The sequence below is a fragment of the Eriocheir sinensis genome, unplaced genomic scaffold, assembly GCF_024679095.1.
Source record: "Eriocheir sinensis breed Jianghai 21 unplaced genomic scaffold, ASM2467909v1 Scaffold209, whole genome shotgun sequence".
In the NCBI taxonomy this organism is placed as follows: domain Eukaryota; kingdom Metazoa; phylum Arthropoda; class Malacostraca; order Decapoda; family Varunidae; genus Eriocheir; species Eriocheir sinensis.
In genome coordinates this window covers 511,978-530,200 of record NW_026111506.1, presented here as the reverse complement: position 1 = coordinate 530,200, position 18,223 = coordinate 511,978, and the positions used below count along the sequence as shown (strand labels likewise).

At 48.2% G+C, this 18,223-nt stretch overlaps 3 protein-coding genes across 33 annotated transcripts in view; 1 reads left to right on the top strand and 2 right to left on the bottom strand.

Moving 5' to 3' along the window:
• The window catches only part of LOC126990831 (uncharacterized), a 56,681-nt gene that overhangs the window by 10,463 nt on the left and 27,995 nt on the right, over window positions 1-18,223 (top strand). The window lies entirely within an intron of this gene.
• Window positions 2,869-16,792, bottom strand: LOC126990829 (uncharacterized). 22 transcript variants are annotated; one of them, XR_007744829.1, is made up of 6 exons: window positions 16,625-16,792; window positions 9,061-9,302; window positions 5,167-6,972; window positions 4,633-4,767; window positions 4,084-4,362; window positions 2,869-4,014 (listed from the first exon to the last, which is right to left on the bottom strand). XR_007744829.1 is itself a non-coding variant. In XM_050849472.1 (3 exons), exon 2 carries the CDS (start codon window positions 6,908-6,910, stop codon window positions 5,273-5,275), a length of 1,638 nt encoding a protein of 545 aa, XP_050705429.1. In that variant the 5' UTR covers window positions 6,911-6,972; window positions 16,625-16,792; the 3' UTR covers window positions 4,957-4,974; window positions 5,233-5,272. The 22 variants fall into 22 exon arrangements, 2 of the variants coding, with proteins under 2 accessions (XP_050705429.1, XP_050705428.1); XR_007744835.1 differs by lacking the exons at window positions 4,633-4,767; window positions 9,061-9,302 and adding exons at window positions 4,435-4,557; window positions 5,032-5,103 and having other exon boundaries at window positions 5,233-6,972; XR_007744830.1 differs by lacking the exons at window positions 4,633-4,767; window positions 9,061-9,302 and adding exons at window positions 4,435-4,557; window positions 5,032-5,094 and having other exon boundaries at window positions 5,224-6,972; window positions 16,625-16,791.
• Window positions 2,869-18,223, bottom strand: part of LOC126990826 (uncharacterized) — a 51,377-nt gene continuing 36,022 nt past the window's right edge. For 4 of the 10 annotated variants that reach the window (XR_007744799.1, XR_007744792.1, XR_007744797.1 and 1 more), the window contains exons 4-5: window positions 4,759-4,830; window positions 2,869-3,858 (exon numbers count right to left, since the gene is read on the bottom strand). The gene's annotated coding sequence lies outside the window, so the exon portion shown is untranslated. Of the gene's footprint in view, window positions 3,934-4,717; window positions 4,900-4,948; window positions 4,966-18,223 lie in introns of those variants that run through there. The other 6 variants (XR_007744788.1, XR_007744784.1, XR_007744789.1 and 3 more) reach the window with 5 other exon arrangements.

Genomic DNA, 18,223 nt, shown 5'->3' with positions numbered 1-18,223 from the left:
GATCTTGGAGACAGTGACCTGGTGGAGGTGATGATGACCATGATGATGAGGGGGAGGAGGAGATCTTGGAGACAGTGACCTGGTGGAGGTGATGATGACCATGATGATGAGGGGGAGGAGGAGATCTTGGAGACAGTGACCTGGTGGAGGTGATGATGACCATGATGGTGAGGGGGAGGAGGAGATCTTGGAGACAGCCCCGCCCCCCGTCACCCACACACCCGCGGCCTCCACCAGGCGGCTCAGCACCGACTCGCTGCCCTGACGGAAGGAATTGCTTACTGCTTGACACACACACAAAAAAAATAAATAAATAAATAAATAAATAAAAATAAATATAAATAAATAAATAAATAAATGAAAATAAATAGATAAATAAATAAATAAATAAATAAATAAATAAATAAATAGATAAATAAATAATTAAATAAATAAATAATTGATGTGGATTATTCTAGTGTCTATTTTTTTGTTTACTTTTCTTTTTTTTTCCTGGTCTTTGTTCTTTTCTTCCACTCTCAAATCACACTCTTCCTTCTCTTCCCTTATTCTTACTTTGTTTTTTCCTTTTTTTCTCTTGTTTTCTCTCCTTTTACCCTTTTCTTTGTAATTTCCTTCTCCTTAGACGTCCCATTGGCTATTTCCTTCCTTCCTTCCTTTACTCCTTCTTTTCCTATCTCTCTCTCTCTGTCTCTCTCTCTCTCTCTCTCCTGCTTGGTGTTTTCTCTTCCCTGCTTCTGCTGTACATTTTCAGCTCCTAAGCCACCTCTACTTTCCTCTCTCTTCTCCTCTAAATCATCTTCCTGTGCATCCATTCCTTGTTCATTGTTTCCTTCATCTTTTCTTTAAGCATTCTCCTCCTCCTCTCTCTCTTCCCCCAAACAACTCTCCTATAATTTCTTTTCACACTCCCTTTCCTCACATTACTCTTGTAGCTTGTCTCCCTCCTCCTCCACCTCCCTCTGTTCTTATATATTTCCTTCCCTCTCCCTTCCCCTTAAAGGATTTCCTCTTCTATGTTCCCTCTATCTCCATAAACGCTTCCCTTCCTCCCTCACTCTTTCTTAATCACTCTTCCTTCACCTCATCTGCTTCCTCTTCTTTCTTTTGCCTTTCTTACTCTTTGCCTCCTTCTCCCTCCCTTCCCTTCTTCCCTCTCCTTTCCTATCCTCTTCCTTATTCATTCTCCTTTCCTCTTCCTTTTCAGCCACTGCCTTTTCACATATTCTCACCAACCTTTTGCATCTTTCCCTTCACTCCCTCTCCCCCTCTCCTCCCCCTCCCCCTCACCACCTGGCGCCTCCAGCGTGGCACCCTGGCACTCACGGCCCGCACCTCCACCGGCCACCACCCCGGCCTGGCCCTGCGCCTCGTCACTTCCTTCCTTTACTGTAAAAAACTCACACCTGTAACAAGGACAAAGGGTCACTCTCCCCCTCCTCTGTGTGCCATTCCCTGCCTCAGCATATTCACTGTTGCTCTACAATGTTCCTTCCCTTCTCTCTCCACCATCATCTCCTCCCTTATATTCATGCCCGGGAAAGTTTGAAAGGTTCACTCTCTCTCCCTCCTCTGTGTGCCACTCCCTAGCCACTTTACTATCTCCCTTCCCTTCTCCCTCCCCCATCACCGCCTTCCTTAACCTCCCTTATGCTCATACCTGGGAAAGATTTAAAGCGTCACTCTCCCTCCTATGTTCCCAAGCCAGGCAGACTCACTACGCATTACTTGACACTCTCCTTTTCTTCCTCCCCCTCCCCCTCCCCCCTCCCTGCCTCTCCCTTTATACACCCTTATGCTCATACCTGGGAAAGATTTAAAGCGTCACTCTCCCTCCTATGTTCCCAAGCCAGGCAGACTCACTACGTATTACTTGACACTCTCCTTTTCTTCCTCCCCCTCCCCCTCCCCCCTCCCTGCCTCTCCCTTCCTTTATACACCCTTATGCTCATACCTGGGAAAGATTTAAAGCGTCACTCTCCCTCCTATGTTCCCAAGCCAGGCAGACTCACTACGCATTACTTGACACTCTCCTTTTCTTCCTCCCCCTCCCCCTCCCCCCTCCCTGCCTCGCCCTTTCCTTCTCTCCAATCTCCTTCTTCCTTTCCCTCCTGTCTCTCCCTTCCCTTCCCTTTCCTTCTCTCCAATCTACTTCTTCCTTTCCCTCCTGTCTCTCCCTTCCCTTCCCTTTCCTTCTCTCCAATCTACTTCTTCCTTTCCCTCCTGTCTCTCCCTTCCCTTCCCTTTCCTTCTCTCCAATCTCCTTCTTCCTTTCCCTCCTGTCTATCCTTCCTTTTCCTCCTACATGTCCCTTTCCTTTCCTCTTGCCTCAACCCCCCTTCCCCCCGCCTCACCTCCCCTCCTGCGTGGTGGCTCCCATGGTGAGGCACCCTGTCCAGGGTGATGGCAGGGTGGCGCACCCCATCAGGCGTAGCACTTGGAGTCCCAGTTGTCAGGGTTCCGGGACACGTACACCCAGCCCAGGGGCACCAAGGGGGGCCAGGGACAGCCTGGGGGAGGGGAGAGGAATCAGTGTTGGGTAATTACACACACACACACACACACACACACACACACACACACACACACACACACACACACCAGGCCCATAATTTTGGCAGATTTTGGGGGGTCTAGAGTCTAGTCTGGAGTGTATTACATCACAAGAACGTTGCTTAGAACTCACACAGTATGAAGACAAAGCACAAGAACCACGGAAACAACGGGAACAAGCAAACAGCAGGGCGGTGGTGCAGGTGTTGGCCGCAGCAGGTGACCAGGTGTTGGCCGCAGCAGGTGACCAGGTGTTGGCCGTGAGGTGCCAGAAACGCTGCAGTCCATGTTGTACTGAGCAAGGACACGGCAAGACTTTGTATCAAGTATATTTATGTAATGCACAAAACATGTTACAAGGATGCCCCAAGAAACTAACACATTACATCCAGTATTTATGCAATGCACAAAACATGTTACAAGGATGCCCCAAGAAACTAACACATTACATCCAGTATTTATGTAATGCACAAAACATGTTACAAGGATGCCCCAAGAAACTAACACATTACATCCAGTATTTATGTAATGCACAAAACATGTTACAAGGATGCCCCAAGAAACTAACACATTACATCCAGTATTTATGTAATGCACAAAACATGTTACAAGGATGCCCCAAGAAACTATCACATTACATCCAGTATTTATGTAATGCACAAAACATCACGCAGAGTATCGCCCCGGATGTTACAAGAATGCAGCGAAAAATAAGAGATTATATCAAGTGTTCATGTAATGCACATAATACGGATGTTACAAAAATGCAGCGAGAAATTGAAACATTATATATCAACAAGTGTTTATGTAATGCACAAAATATCACCCTGGATGTTACAGGAATGCAGCAAGAAATAAGAGATTATATTATCAAGTGTTTATGTAATGCACAAATCATCACCCTGGATGTTACAGGAATGCAGCAAGAAATAAGAGATTATATTATCAAGTGTTTATGTAATGCACAAATCATCACCCTGGATGTTACAGGAATGCAGCAAGAAATAAGAGATTATATTATCAAGTGTTTATGTAATGCACAAAATATCACCCTGGATGTTACAGGAATGCAGCAAGAAATAAGAGATTATATTATCAAGTGTTTATGTAATGCACAAATCATCACCCTGGATGTTACAGGAATGCAGCAAGAAATAAGAGATTATATTATCAAGTGTTCATGTAATGCACAAATCATCACCCTGGATGTTACAAAAAATAAAGAACCACCACAGTCACCTCCATAACCTTGCTGTGGTGGTGGTGGTGGTGGCCATTACCCTCACAACACCACACCACAGTCACCTCCATAATCTTGCTGTGGTGGTGGTGGTGGTGGTGGTGGTGGCCATTACCCTCACAACACCACACCACAGTCACCTCCATAATCTTGCTGTGGTGGTGGTGGTGGTGGTGGTGGCCATTACCCTCACAACACCACACCACAGTCACCTCCATAACCTTGCTGTGGTGGTGATGGTGGTGGTGGTGGTGGCCATTACAACACCACACCACAGTCACCTCCATAACCTTGCTGTGGTGGTGGTGGTGGTGGCCATTACCCTCACAACACCACACCACAGTCACCTCCATAACCTTGCTGTGGTGGTGGTGGTGGTGGTGGTGGCCAGTACCCTCACAACACCACACCACAGTCACCTCCATAACCTTGCTGTGGTGGTGGTGGTGGTGGTGGTGGCCATTACCCTCACAACACCACACCACAGTCACCTCCATAACCTTGCTGTGGTGGTGGTGGTGGTGGTGGCCATTACCCTCACAACACCACACCACAGTCACCTCCATAACCTTGCTGTGGTGGTGGTGGTGGTGGTGGTGGCCATAACCCACACAACACCACACCACAGTCACCTCCATAACCTTGCTGTGGTGGTGGTGGTGGTGGCCATTACCCTCACAACACCACACCACAGTCACCTCCATAACCTTGCTGTGGTGGTGGTGGTGGTGGCCATTACCCTCACAACACCACACCACAGTCACCTCCATAACCTTGCTGTGGTGGTGGTGGTGGTGGCCATTACCCTCACAACACCACACCACAGTCACCTCCATAACCTTGCTGTGGTGGTGGTGGTGGTGGCCATTACCCTCACAACACCACACCACAGTCACCTCCATAACCTTGCTGTGGTGGTGGTGGTGGTGGTGGTCATTACCCTCACAACACCACACCACAGTCACCTCCATAACCTTGCTGTGGTGGTGGTGGTGGTGGTGGTGGTCATTACCCTCACAACACCACACCACAGTCACCTCCATAATCTTGCTGTGGTGGTGGTGGTGGTGGTGGTCATTACCCTCACAACACCACACCACAGTCACCTCCATAATCTTGCTGTGGTGGTGGTGGTGGTGGCCATTACCCTCACAACACCACACCACAGTCACCTCCATAATCTTGCTGTGGTGGTGGTGGTGGTGGTCATTACCCTCACAACACCACACCACAGTCACCTCCATAATCTTGCTGTGGTGGTGGTGGTGGCCATTACCCTCACAACACCACACCACAGTCACCTCCATAATCTTGCTGTGGTGGTGGTGGTGGCCATTACCCTCACAACACCACACCACAGTCATCTCCATAACCTTGCTGTGGTGGTGGTGGTGGTGGTCATTACCCTCACAACACCACGCCACAGTCACCTCCATAACCTTGCTGTGGTGGTGGTGGTGGTGGTGGTGGCCATTACCCTCACAACACCACGCCACAGTCCGCCACAGTCACCTCCTTAATGGCCCTGTGTTGGGCTGCCTCGGCCACCACGTGCAGTCCGTCCACCACCTCACCGAAGACAAGACTTCCACCACCATCCTTACGGTCTCTGGTGCGGATGCCAAAGTTACCACACTCACTCCGGGTAGGGTCAGTCCACCCCAGCCCAAACACATCCCCCGCCCGGCCTGACTTTCGGTACTCACCCTCATCAAGGCCAGGCAGCAGGACGGATGACCCTTCCCCATCGTTACTCTCATAGTTCCCGCCCTTCACAAACTCTCCCGCCTCCGCCTTTCTCTCTACTCCATGCAACCTGGTGTTAATGTAGGAGGGGCCGCGCTGCCCCGTGCACAACAGTAACAACTGTCTGCCTCGAGGGGTGTCGGGGCTCAGACGGATTTGGACCCGCCGCGGCGCACTGCCCGGCCAGGACAGGTCCAGGAACACCGTGCAGGGGGGGGAGGGCGGCACAACCTCGCTCACCTGCAGGGTTGCCGCGCCCAGTGGCGGGGGATGGTCCTTCAGGGCGTGGAGGCACAGCTGGCCGGCTTCAAGGCTTATTCTTGCGTGTCGGCGCTGACCTTCCGCCTGGTGGACAGCAAACACCCGGCCAGCCTCCAGCAGGCGCCTGGCGGGCTGCGTCAGGCTGCGGAGGTCCTCGGCCGTCACGCTCCATGTACAGATGAGGTGCAGTCTGTCCATGATGGTGGAGTCTGGGTCTGCCTGGGGCCTGGGCTCCTCTGCAGCAAGTGTTTCCAGAGCTGCCTGGACAGCCTGGACAGCCTCCAGGGCTGCACTAGATGCCTCTCTCACCTTCCTGGCGGTGGTGACGGTGCTGGCATCAGGAAAACCTTCTCGGCACTCCTCCACCGCCTGCTCTGCCTCGCCAGTCCAACGAAACACTTCACTCACCGCCGCGCCTGCTTCTTGCTCTGTTGCAAGGGTGCGCAACGTCTCCAGCATGGCCTGCAGCCCCTGCTCCTCCTTCTTCAGCTCCTCCTCCTTGGCCGCCACACGGGACTCTTCCTGCTGCAGGAGCTCCCTGGCACTCCTGCTCTGGTCCACCAGTCCCAGGAGCCTGTCCTCCAGCTGCTGCTGCTTGCCCCAGCCTGCCAGGGTCGTCTGGTACTGGTCCAGCTGCGACTGAGCCTCCCGGCAGGCGGTGATGGCGGCCACAACTGTGGCCTCCTGTTCCTGCAGGAAGGAACGCATTTTCTTGGAGAGACCCGCCGCCTCCTTCTTGCCAGCCGCCCCTGATGGTGCTCCTTCCCCGGCACTGGGTGGTGGCGAGGCTGCTGCTGCTGCTGCTGCTTCCTCAGCGTCTCTCAACATTCTTATGAAGGCCTCAACAGAATAGTTGACAGGGAACTGTTCTCCCTCGGGCACGGCGTGGCTGACGCGGCACTCTGGGCAGGCAACACGGCCGTGCTCCTCCAGCTGGTCTATGCACAGCGTGCAGACAGTGTGGCCACAGGGCAGGGTGCGCGGCCGCTGCACGGTGCCATCATAGCCTGTCAGGCACACTGGACACTCCTCAGGGCTGCCGCCAGTGTTCATGTTCTTCATCACCTGTCTCTGTCCTGCCATCCTGCCGTCCCTCCCTGCAGCCTCCATGACGCTGGTGGTGGTGGTGGTGGTGGTGGTGGTAGTGTTGAGGGGCTTGATGGCCTGACAGACTAGAGAAAGAAAAAGGAGGAATAATTTAACAATATACAATTTGGAAGAAAGTGAGGGAGAAATAGATCAAGCAAATAAAGAAGTGGATGAGAAAGTGTTGTGAGGCATTTGAGGAAATGAAGGTGGAAGAAACCATTAATTAAACAGGTGATCAGGCTGGGCAGAGAGACAGGGCCGCCAACAGGCCGACCCTGCTGGTGATGGAAGATGAGGACGTGAAATGGAAAGTGTTAAAGAATGCAAGAAATCTCAAACACACAAGAAAAGAATGGACCAAGAAAGTAGCAGTGGTGAAGGACATGACTCAGAAAGAAAGGAGGGAACCTAAGATTTTGTATGAAAAGTTACTTGAAAAGAGAAATAGTGGAGAGCTGGGCTGGCACATCAGGGACGGCAAACTCATGAGAGGAAAGCAGTGTGCAGCTTGAATAGGGAAAAGAGGAAAACACAAATGGCACATCAGGGACGGCAAACTCATGACAGGAAAGCAGTGTGCAGCTTGAATAGGGAAAAGAGGAAAACACAAATGGCACATCAGGGAGGGCAAACTCATGGGAGGAAAGCAGTGTGCAGCTTGAATAGGGAAAAGAGGAAAACACAAATGGCACATCAGGGATGGCAAACTCATGACAGGAAAGCAGTGTGCAGCTTGAATAGGGAAAAGAGGAAAACACAAATGGCACATCAGGGACGGCAAACTCATGGGAGGAAAGCAGTGTGCAGCTTGAATAGGGAAAAGAGGAAAACACAAATGGCACATCAGGGACGGCAAACTCATGGGAGGAAAGCAGTGTGCAGCTTGAATAGGGAAAAGAGGAAAACACAAATGGCACATCAGGGACGGCAAACTCATGGGAGGAAAGCAGTGTGCAGCTTGAATAGGGAAAAGAGGAAAACACAAATGGCACATTTAATCAAAAAGAGAAAACATAATTAGTAAATACAATATACAGCTGATTAATATACAAGGGATTAGTAAATCTAAATTAGTAGAGGTGGAGAATATAATAGAAAATGATTTGGATATAGTGTGTGTCACAGAAGTCTGATCAATATGTATTGACACAAGGATTAAACAAGGTGGACAGTTTTGGGGAGCTAAATGACAGAAAAGGGGGAGGATTAATGATTCTGTATGAAGGAAACAGACAAAAACCTGTGAAACACCCGGACTTCATGCACGTGACTGCTGGTATGTTGGGACAAACCATGGAGCTAATATTATTCTGTATGTCGGTAAATGACGACGAGAGAAACAGAGCAGTAAAGAAACTTACAGAAGAGGAGTTGACGGTGGAAGAAAACAAAACAATTGATAAGGTTGGGAGATCTGAATGGGCATGTGGGTTTTCTGGGAGAACAACCATTAGATAAAAATGGTGACATTATTTTGGAGTGGATGAATAGTTATGATTTAACAATGCTAAATGCCATGACAGAATGTGAGGGAGCGTATACATGGACAGCAAGAGGCAGAAAAAGTGTAATTGACTACTGTGTGGCCAGCAGTGCCCCCGTCAAGGGTGTCAGCACTGATGGTGACAAAGACATTTTGGACCTATCCGACCATAACCTAATTACTGTAACCTTAAGAACTAAACTTAATATAAACACCACAAAATTTAAACACGTGGTACTAAAGAATTTATCAAATTAGCCGAAGACACCAAACAAACGTTTCCAGAGGGAATGCAGACACAGATATAAACACATCAAGCATCACTGTAATGGGAGAGGAAATGAAGAAGCCAATTGAGCAAAACATGTTAAGAGCCGTGAAAATAAACACAGAGAAGGACCAAAAGGTGAGAGAACCATTGTGGATAACAGAAGAAATAAAACAAGAGATAGAGGAAAGGAAGAGAAGAAAGAATGAAAAGATTCACAGCTGGAAGCAGAACTGAAGATAACCTACTTGTACTGAAATACTGTGTGCTGAGCAGCTTTAAGCAGAAAACCACTCATAGTTACAGCAAGAGATTTTAGCAAAGCATATGATTTTATTAAAAGAGAAAAACTTATTGGAACTATGACGAACTTTCATATACATCCAGGAATTACAGATATTACTGTCCAAGTATACTCACAGGATAAAACCAGTATTAAACGAGGAGATGAAGCTCAGGAAGAAGTGGAAATAACCAGCGGCATAAAGCAAGGATGGACAGTATCAACGACACCGTTCAAACTGATTACATATTCAATAACTGAGAAACTTAACGAGACAGATTGGGTTCAGGGATGAGAACTTTTATACAGGCACACTTTTTTATGCAGATGACGGCTTAACCTTCAACGACGGGCGGAAGTACTGCCATGAAAGATAGAACTGGAAAATAAAAAATGACATTTATAAATTATTAGCTAAACAAGGAAGGCTCGCTGCTGGAAATGGCAATAAATTTTAAAATGATAAGTGGGTGCAAGAATTATGTCAAACGTCAAGAGAAGCAGGTCCTAGTAAATTAAATATGAAAATATTAAGTAAAGAAAAATATAATCTATAGTGAAGGAATGGGACTCCAAGAACTGGAGAGAAGAACTTCTAAATAAAAGTAGCGCTGCCCTGTACAGAACTTGTAAGACAGAGATTCAGGAAGACAAGTGTTGCGATAACCAGCCGTCATCAGTGACATTTTTCAGGTGTGGAGCCAACATGGTTGCCCTCAATGATAGAAACAGTTTCCATAATGGTGACACAGCTTGTAAGGAATGCAGGGCTGAAATAGAAGACCCACAACATTTATTATTATAGTGCAGTTTTTATCAAGAAACCAGAAACAAATGTGATTTATTTAGCCATCCATACAGAGAATATTCTTAGTGAACTATTATTTGAAAACATAAACGGAAGGGAAGAAATTAAATGCCACATCCAAGAATTCTGGAACAAATGTTTAACCCTTTCACGCACCACGACACGATTCGCGGCAAAACGGAATCGTCTACACCAGCTTTTGACTCGAATCGCGTCAAAAGCTTTAAAAAATTTGCCAAAAAATAAAGTATCTTTCAGAATCACGTCACTCTTTGTGTGCGTCAAAGATCTAAGCAAGACCTATAAAATAAACTAATTGTCAACTCTCTCGTGCCGTTGGATTTGAAGTGATAATTGCCCGTGGTTTAGTTGCCTCTCAGCAGGCAGCCTGTGAGCGCGACTGTCGTCCCTAGAAATTGTTTTTTTCAGAGTCGGTAAACTTTACTATTTATTTGCATTTCTTGATATTCTTTTCTTTCATAAGGCAAAATAATCTCTTCCAAAACCAACAATATATAACAATGCCAGGAAAAAAGAACACTCGTGGGTGAAATCGATAACATGATAAAAAATTTTGCCGCACGGTCAGGCCATTCTGCGAGGCCACCTTAGGGAGCCCCAGATGGATGTCGCAGTGAAGTTAGCTCCTAAGGACAAAGCTCGTTAGTGTGTTATCTCAATACAATATATTAATGTTACTTGTCAGAGTTACATTGACACCGACTCCACCTCTCATCCACCCAGGTTCCCTACTGACGAGAGCTGATGCCCCTCTTGTTGTGTGTTGTTAGAGTATGTAAATATTCCTTTGGTTGTGTGGATGATGATCACCCCTTGGTATCTTAACCCCAAGAATGTCTTACCCCCATGATCAACTCAGTGAACACCTATCCATGGTAGAGAGGGAGAAATTCCCAGTGTCTTTTGTATACCCCTTTGTTCATGTGGATTCATGATCACCCTCTTGGTGTCTTGATCCCACACGACTGCCTTGTCCCCATGATCATCCCTGTCAACGCATATCGGTGGTAGGGAGACATTTCTTGTGTAAATATACATCATTGAAACCTGATTAGGGTAGTTCTTTTTGTTAGCTATGGCCAGTGCACTATATAGGTATATATTTTTAGGACATGTTCTGTGATGAGTATGCCCTTGCGTGGTAAATGGTGGACAGATTCAGCAACTTGCTGGAGGGTGCAGTGGAGGGTCTCCGGCAGGTAAACTAGACCTAGGTAGGGGTAAGGGCAAGCCTAAGGGGAACAAAAACCATAGCGGTGTAGGGCAGGGACAGAAGGGGAGGGAGGCAAGGGAGCATGGGAGGCATCTGGGATGCCTAAATGTTAGGGGATGGGGAGTAGGGAAGTTAGAGGACATGACTAAGGAATTGAGGGAGTGGGACTTGCATGTGGTGGGGGTCACCGAGACCCAGCTGAGGGAAAGACTAGAAGTCAGGTCAGGGGACTACAATTTTAGAGCCAAGGGAAGGAGTAAAAACCCAAGGAAAGGTGGGGGAGTAGGTTTATTTATAAAACGTAACTCGGGCTTAACTTTTGAGGAACTAGATGTGGGTAACAGCGAGGCAAGCGAGGATATTCTAGCAGTGAGAATAGGGTACAGGGACAAGGCTAGGATGGAGCACCTAATCACAGTAGTGTGCTACATGACAGTGGAAGGGACGGGTGCAAGGGTAGAGAACGAAAGGAAGTATGAGAGGGTAGGGAGGGTAATAGCAGAAAATAGACAGGAGCAAGTAATTGTCATGGGAGACATGAATGGACATATCGGTATCCTAGGAGAGGAGATAAACAGAAATGGGACATTGTTATTAGAGTTTGTGGAGGAGTATGACTCAGAAATATTAAATTTAACCATAGCGGAGGGAAGGGTAACCTGGGCAGAAAGGGGAAGGGAGTCAGCTATAGATTATATCCTTGTAAACGAGAAGGCTAGGAGGATGGTTAGGGATATGTGGATAGACGAGGAGGGGCTCATAGATATAGTGAGTGACCACAATATGATGGTCTTAAATTGTGTTAGCCAGGGCCAGAGGGAGGAGGGGGGAAACAGGACTGCCGCTGGAACATGAGAGGGGGTGACTGGGAGGCCATTAGAAGAGACCTAACAGGGAGCGGATGGTAGTGTGGATGAAACGAACGACAGGATTTGCATTGGGCCGACCATCAGGATCCACCGGGAAGAAGCCTACCGGTGCAATAGGCCACGACGTAAGAAATAAATAAAATAAAATAAAAAAATAAAAAAAGAGACAGCCAAGAGGAGGTTAAGAATACTAGAGATAGGAAGGGGTAGAAAACAGGGAAAGAGGTGGTGGAACGAAGATGTCGAAAAGGCAAGGAAAGAGAGAAAGGAGCTGAACAAGAAAACCATGAGATTAAGGAAGGAAATGACTGGTATGCCTTCTTGAGGGGGGAGGAAAATAGGCCAACTTAGAAGAAATAGTAGTGGGAAACAGAGTAGTGAAAGGGGCAGAAGAAATAAACAGGGAAGGCAAACACTTCTGGGAGGAGATAGGGGGGGTGACTCAGCCAGTTGACTTAGGGGAGGTGTACTTGGAATCTACCAGGAAAATATTGGAGGATTTTTTTTTCTTACAGCAAAGGAGACAGTTCAAGGGCGTAAAGAAAAATATTAAAGAGAAAGCCCGCTACTTACTGCTCCTGAATAGAAGTCAAAGGAGTGGCCAAAAAGAGAGGTCAATTTTGGGAGGAGAGGTTTCCTGATACCCTCCTCTTGAAAGAGTTCAAGTCGTAGGACCTGGGCGCTAGGAGAGATGAACATAGGCCGTACGAGCTCATACAAGTACCTAGGAATCATAGTCGACGAGAATGGGACTGATAGGACCAAACAGAATAGAATTTCTAGGCCAAATCAGTGGGTAGGAAGGCTAGCGTGGCTAGATGTAGAGCTAACAGGTATGAGGTAGTTAGGGGGATATGGAAGGGCATGGCAGTACCAGGGCTCATGTATGGCCTAGAATGCATGAGGTGGACAGTCAAAGAGCTAGATAAGCTGGAGGTAGTACAGAACAGAGTAGGCAGGCTGGCTTTGGGTGCCAATAGGTATGCAGTGCGAGGGGAAGTAGGCTGGAGCACCTTTGAGGAAAGAATAGGTAAAGCAGTTTTAGGATACAAAGTCAGGCTAAGAAAGATGAGTGAGAACAGGTGGGCGCGCAAGGTATGTGAGTGGGCGGGACAGGGGACGAAGTGGAACAAGTCTAGCATACGCTGGGAGAAGAGGTGTGGGCTGGAAGGCTTCACACTCTCGGAGATGATGCTAGGGGGGGAGGAGAAGGAAGTGAAGCGTAGAGTGAATGGCAGAGTTCAGGAGAGGGGCAGGGTAGACTGGAGCCAAAGGGTGGGGGCAAAGAGTTCTCTAGAATGGTACAAGTTGAAGGCCAAACCCAAGTGTGAAGCCTTCTACGATGGTAGCCTGGGGGGGTGTTGCTCCTCAAGGCCAGGACTAAATCCTTAGAGGTGAGTAGTAGGACATATAGGTGGGCAAATGGGGGAGGCAAGGTATGCCGCATGTGTGAAGGGGGGGTTGACGAGACAGTAGAACATATGCTACTAGTGTTCAAGGTATAATAGGGATAGGCAGAGTTTGGTAGAAATAATAACACAGGAAATAGGAACAGAAGTATGGAATAGGATGCTAGAGGGAATGTAGGAAGGGTGATTGAATTCTTGCTAGGTCTGAGTACACTGCAGACAGTGACCAGAAGAACAATAGAGGGGGTTAAAGAATTCCTAGAGAGAGCCTGGGCAGTGCGCACCGGAAAGGGTGGACTCGTGTAGATGTCCCCATCTGTGCCTCTAAAGGCTCTTTCACATGGTTATATTTTATTTATTGGATTTTCAAGGTGTTGGCCCTGAGGGAGTAAGCCGTTACAAAGGCTGAAGTTGGATCCGAAAGGGACAACTACCTCCCGAATCAGGACCAAGACCAAGATGAGTTGTAATCAGCATTGTTACTTAACTTCAGTAAGCTTGCTACCATTACCAACAGAATAATGAGTTGTCAATAACATTGTTACTTAACTTCAGTAAGCTTGCTACCATTACCAACAGAATAATGAGTTGTCAATAACATTGTTACTTAACTTCAGTAAAGCTTGCTACCATTACCAACAGAATAATAAGTTGTCAATAACATTGTTACTTAACTTCAGTAAGCTTGCTAACATTACCAACAGAATAATGAGTTGTCAATAACATTGTTACTTAACTTCAGTAAGCTTGCTACCATTACCAACAGAATAATGAGTTGTCAATAACATTGTTACTTAACTTCAGTAAGCTTGCTAACATTACCAACAGAATGTGAATAAACTTCATAATAATCTAACCTTGTGTTGCATAACCCCAACAACTAGGAAGCACACTTATTGTAAGATCTTAAAAACAGAGGAACGAAGCTGAAGGCAACACTCTTGCACCCTGGCAGGTGAGCGGCCCGGGTGAGGTGCCTGACACCCTTGCACCCAGGCAGGTGAGTGGCCCAGGTGAGCTGCCTGACACCCTTGCACCCTGGCAGGTGAGTGGCCCAGGTGAGCTGCCTGACACCCTTGCACCCTGGCAGGTGAGTGGTCCAAGTGAGCTGCCAGTATTATTCTAGTGTTTGCCCATACTCACCCCTCGCAACCAAAATTGGCTAGGGGGCCATTGAGACTTCGGGGAATGCGGTGGTAAACATGAAATGCGTCGCAAATGCATAGTTTTTGAGTTATGAGGGGTTGAAAAATACCCTAGATGTAGGGAAATTCCTTACAATTACTTAGATGCAGGGAAATTTCATACATTCCTGGGTTTTTTTACAATGTACGGAAACCACGCAAGGTAATTATTGAAAATCACTCCGCACCTCGAAAATACGATATTACGCCTCCATATTGTACTTAAGGGCATATTATACATACGGACGATGTGTTTACATGGCGACGCCATTGCAATATGAGCAGCGTTGCCAACGATCCGGTTGGCAACGATACGCTAGGTGAGACCAGGTCCACCACGCGTGGTTATTATTATTATTATTTTTTTGGAACACGCACCTTTACCTAACACTATTACCGATGTTACGCTTGGTTAGCGATGGTACGCTTAGTTAGCCATTAGCCCACGCATGTGAGACCAGGTCCACCACGCGTGTTTATTTTATTTTTTAGAACACGCACCTGTAAGAGGGGGGGGTCCAGGGGGGGGCGCAGCCCCCCCTTGGTTAGCAGGTCGTAAAGTTCGGTTGGAGTAGTTTAAATATGCTCCCCCACCCAAATACCCCGAGTTCACGCAGGTCCCCCAAGATCGTTGGGGGAAGGAGATTAATTCGGCTTCTTTACTTCTAAGTACTTTTTTTTTTTTACTATGATATATGGAGGCGTATTATCGTATTCTGGAGGCGCGGAGTCAATATCCACAATCACCTTGTATACTGGGAATACGAGCCCGTGAAGCAGATTCAGAATCCGGTCAGTAAGGATTCACGTGTTCGAACAGCTCGGGCAAGAGGTTCAAGAGCCTGCACTTCCTGCACAAGCCGCAGTACTGTTAAAGGCGCGGTGTTGGATGGATCCCGGCTAGCCGGTGGTTTTACTTGTGTCAGTGATAAACAATGAAGATACACTGTGTTTGGTGCCACGGACTCTACTTGGAGGACAGAAACCTTGCGATGAGGTGACAACCTACTAGAGAGAGGGCATGAGTGTGGTGTAGGCGTTTATGTGAGCACAGATGGCCGCCGGTGCCACGCCAGATGGTGAGGTGAGCATCGTTTGGTGGGTTCACTACGCTTCTCTCCCAAAACAAGCTTGGGGATCCACTGAATGCGTGGTTTTCGTATGGGAAACACTAAATTCGTCGCAAACGCTTATTTTAGTGGTGATGGGAGGAAAAATTCCCTAAATTTAGGGAATTTCCCTAGATCTAGGGAGTTTTAATCCCCCCCCCCCCCACTAAAAAATACGCGAATGCGACGGATTTCGTGTCCCCCACCCGAAACCCCGCATTCCCACCAGGTCCCCAGGCTTGTATGGGGGGGAGGGGGGAGTATGGGCAAACACTAGAATTTTACCGAGCTGCCTGACACCCTTGCACCCTGGCAGGTGAGTGGCCCAGGTGAGCTGCCTGACACCCTTGCACCCTGGCAGGTGAGTGGCCCAGGTGAGCTGCCTGACACCCTTGCACCCTGGCAGGTGAGTGGCCCAGGTGAGCTGCCTGACACCCTTGCACCCTGGCAGGTGAGTGGCCCAGGTGAGCTGCCTGACACCCTTGCACCCTGGCAGGTGAGTGGCCCAGGTGAGCTGCCTGACACCCTTGCACCCTGGCAGGTGAGTGGCCCAGGTGAGCTGCCTGACACCCTTGCACCCTGGCAGGTGAGTGGCCCAGGTGAGCTGCCTGACACCCTTGCACCCTGGCAGGTGAGTGGCCCAGGTGAGCTGCCTGACACCCTTGCACCCTGGCAGGTGAGTGGCCCAGGTGAGCTGCCTGACACCCTTGCACCCTGGCAGGTGAGTGGCCCAGGTGAGCTGCCTGACACCCTTGCACCCTGGCAGGTGAGTGGCCCAGGTGAGCTGCCTGACACCCTTGCACCCTGGCAGGTGAGTGGCCCAGGTGAGCTGCCTGACACCCTTGCGAGCTGAACAAGACATTAATGTTGGGGGCATTTTTGAGTAGAACAGTTGCGTAAGTCAGCATGCAGGGAGGCACACTTCAAACACCATTTTAAAACACAGGCACGGCAGGTCGGCCTCGGCCATCACCAGATCGCCCGTGTCACGCAGAAGACACAGCCACGAGTGTGATCCAAATGTTGACTGCCAGGCCGCGGACCCCGACCCTACCAGCCTCCCCTGCCGCGCCCTGCCCTGCACTCACCCTGCCTGCGTGTCCCCGGCGTGCGGCAGGTAATTCAGTGTCCCGCGGCCGCCGCTCAGCTCAGTTGAGTTGGATGTCGGAAGTCTTGCCTACAGGGCGGCCTTCCTGATGCGATCCTGTATTGAGCTTGATCTTGATACTGATGTCACAGTGGCTGGAGATTTCTCCCCAGCCAGGCCTTTGTATCGGCCACAGACTTACTGATTGATTGATAGTTGATTGATTGATTGATTGATTGATAGTTTATTGTTGCAGGTAAACAACAAGGGAGAAGGGAGGAACATGCCATCCCAACCCCCAGGCAGGACAGAGTGTGATTATGAGGCTATAGTAATACATGTGTAGGGATCGAGCACCATGAAACTAAAAAGATACAATGGTAGGAATGAATATACTTAGTTGTGTCTAGAGGTCTTGTGCCTCACAAACTAGCTGACCCAGATAACCCTAACTCCTTGTGCCATAATGATAAAGAGATCGCTGAGATTCTATAAAAAACACTTTATTTTTTTGCCAGGCCACCTGTTCCAATAGATAATCTTGTTAGTGAACCTGTTATCCTAAAATCAGTGTTCTAAAAAAGTTAAAAGACATAAACAGCAGCAGAAGCTGTGGCCCAGATGAAATACACCCACGAATCCTCCAGGAAATTGCAGACCATATAACCGGACCTATTACTATTCAAAAGCATCGAGACGGGAGAACTGCCGTCGGATTGGAAAGAAGCTTCAGTACGCCTATCTTTAAGAAAGGCTCCAAGAAACTGGCAGTTAATTATCGACCTATAAGCCTTACATCAGTCCTTTGTCAAATCCTCGAGTCCTTTATAATTATGTGAAGCATTACTAGGCCACCTTTCTTCCAACGATGCCCTATCTCCACAACAGTACGGTTTCTTACATGGAAGGTCTACTGTTTTGCAGCTTGTACAGTATTTTAATCACTGTGCTGAGGTGGTAGCTATGGCCGGGTGGTATAGTGGATGTAATATTCCTGACTACGCCAAAGCCTTTGATACCGTCCCTCACCGGCGTCTGTTATCGAAGCTCGAGAGTTATGGCATTCAGGGGAGGACCCTTGCATGGACTGAGAGATTTCTTGTTGGAAGGTTTCAGACAGTTGTCGTCAACAGTGAAAAGTCCTCCTGATCTGGAGTGTTGAGCGGCATCCCCCAGGGTAGAGTCTTGGGGCCAACATTATTTGTCATATACATAAACGATTTGCCAACCCCATTAAACTCAGATACATATATGTTTGCCGATGACACAAAGATTCTCCGACAAATAACAAAATGTGAGGATGCATATGAGCTTCAACGTGACCTAGACATGATGCAGAGCTGGTCAGATGATTGGTTACTGCGTTTTAATCCATCAAAGTGCAAAGTAATGTCAGTGGGAGCCTTTGAGAATACTGTATATGCACCAAGGGAGGAAGGCGGTGCATGCCGCTCTACCCCCCAGACGGCTAGCAGAGAGATACCCAATTCTTTCAAGGAGGCCCAACAACGGGGCTGAGGGTGTCGGAAAGAGCCCACCTTTCCACCCCCATGGCACAGGATAGGTCTCGAACTCACGCTCTAGCAACCCGCCGAAGCGC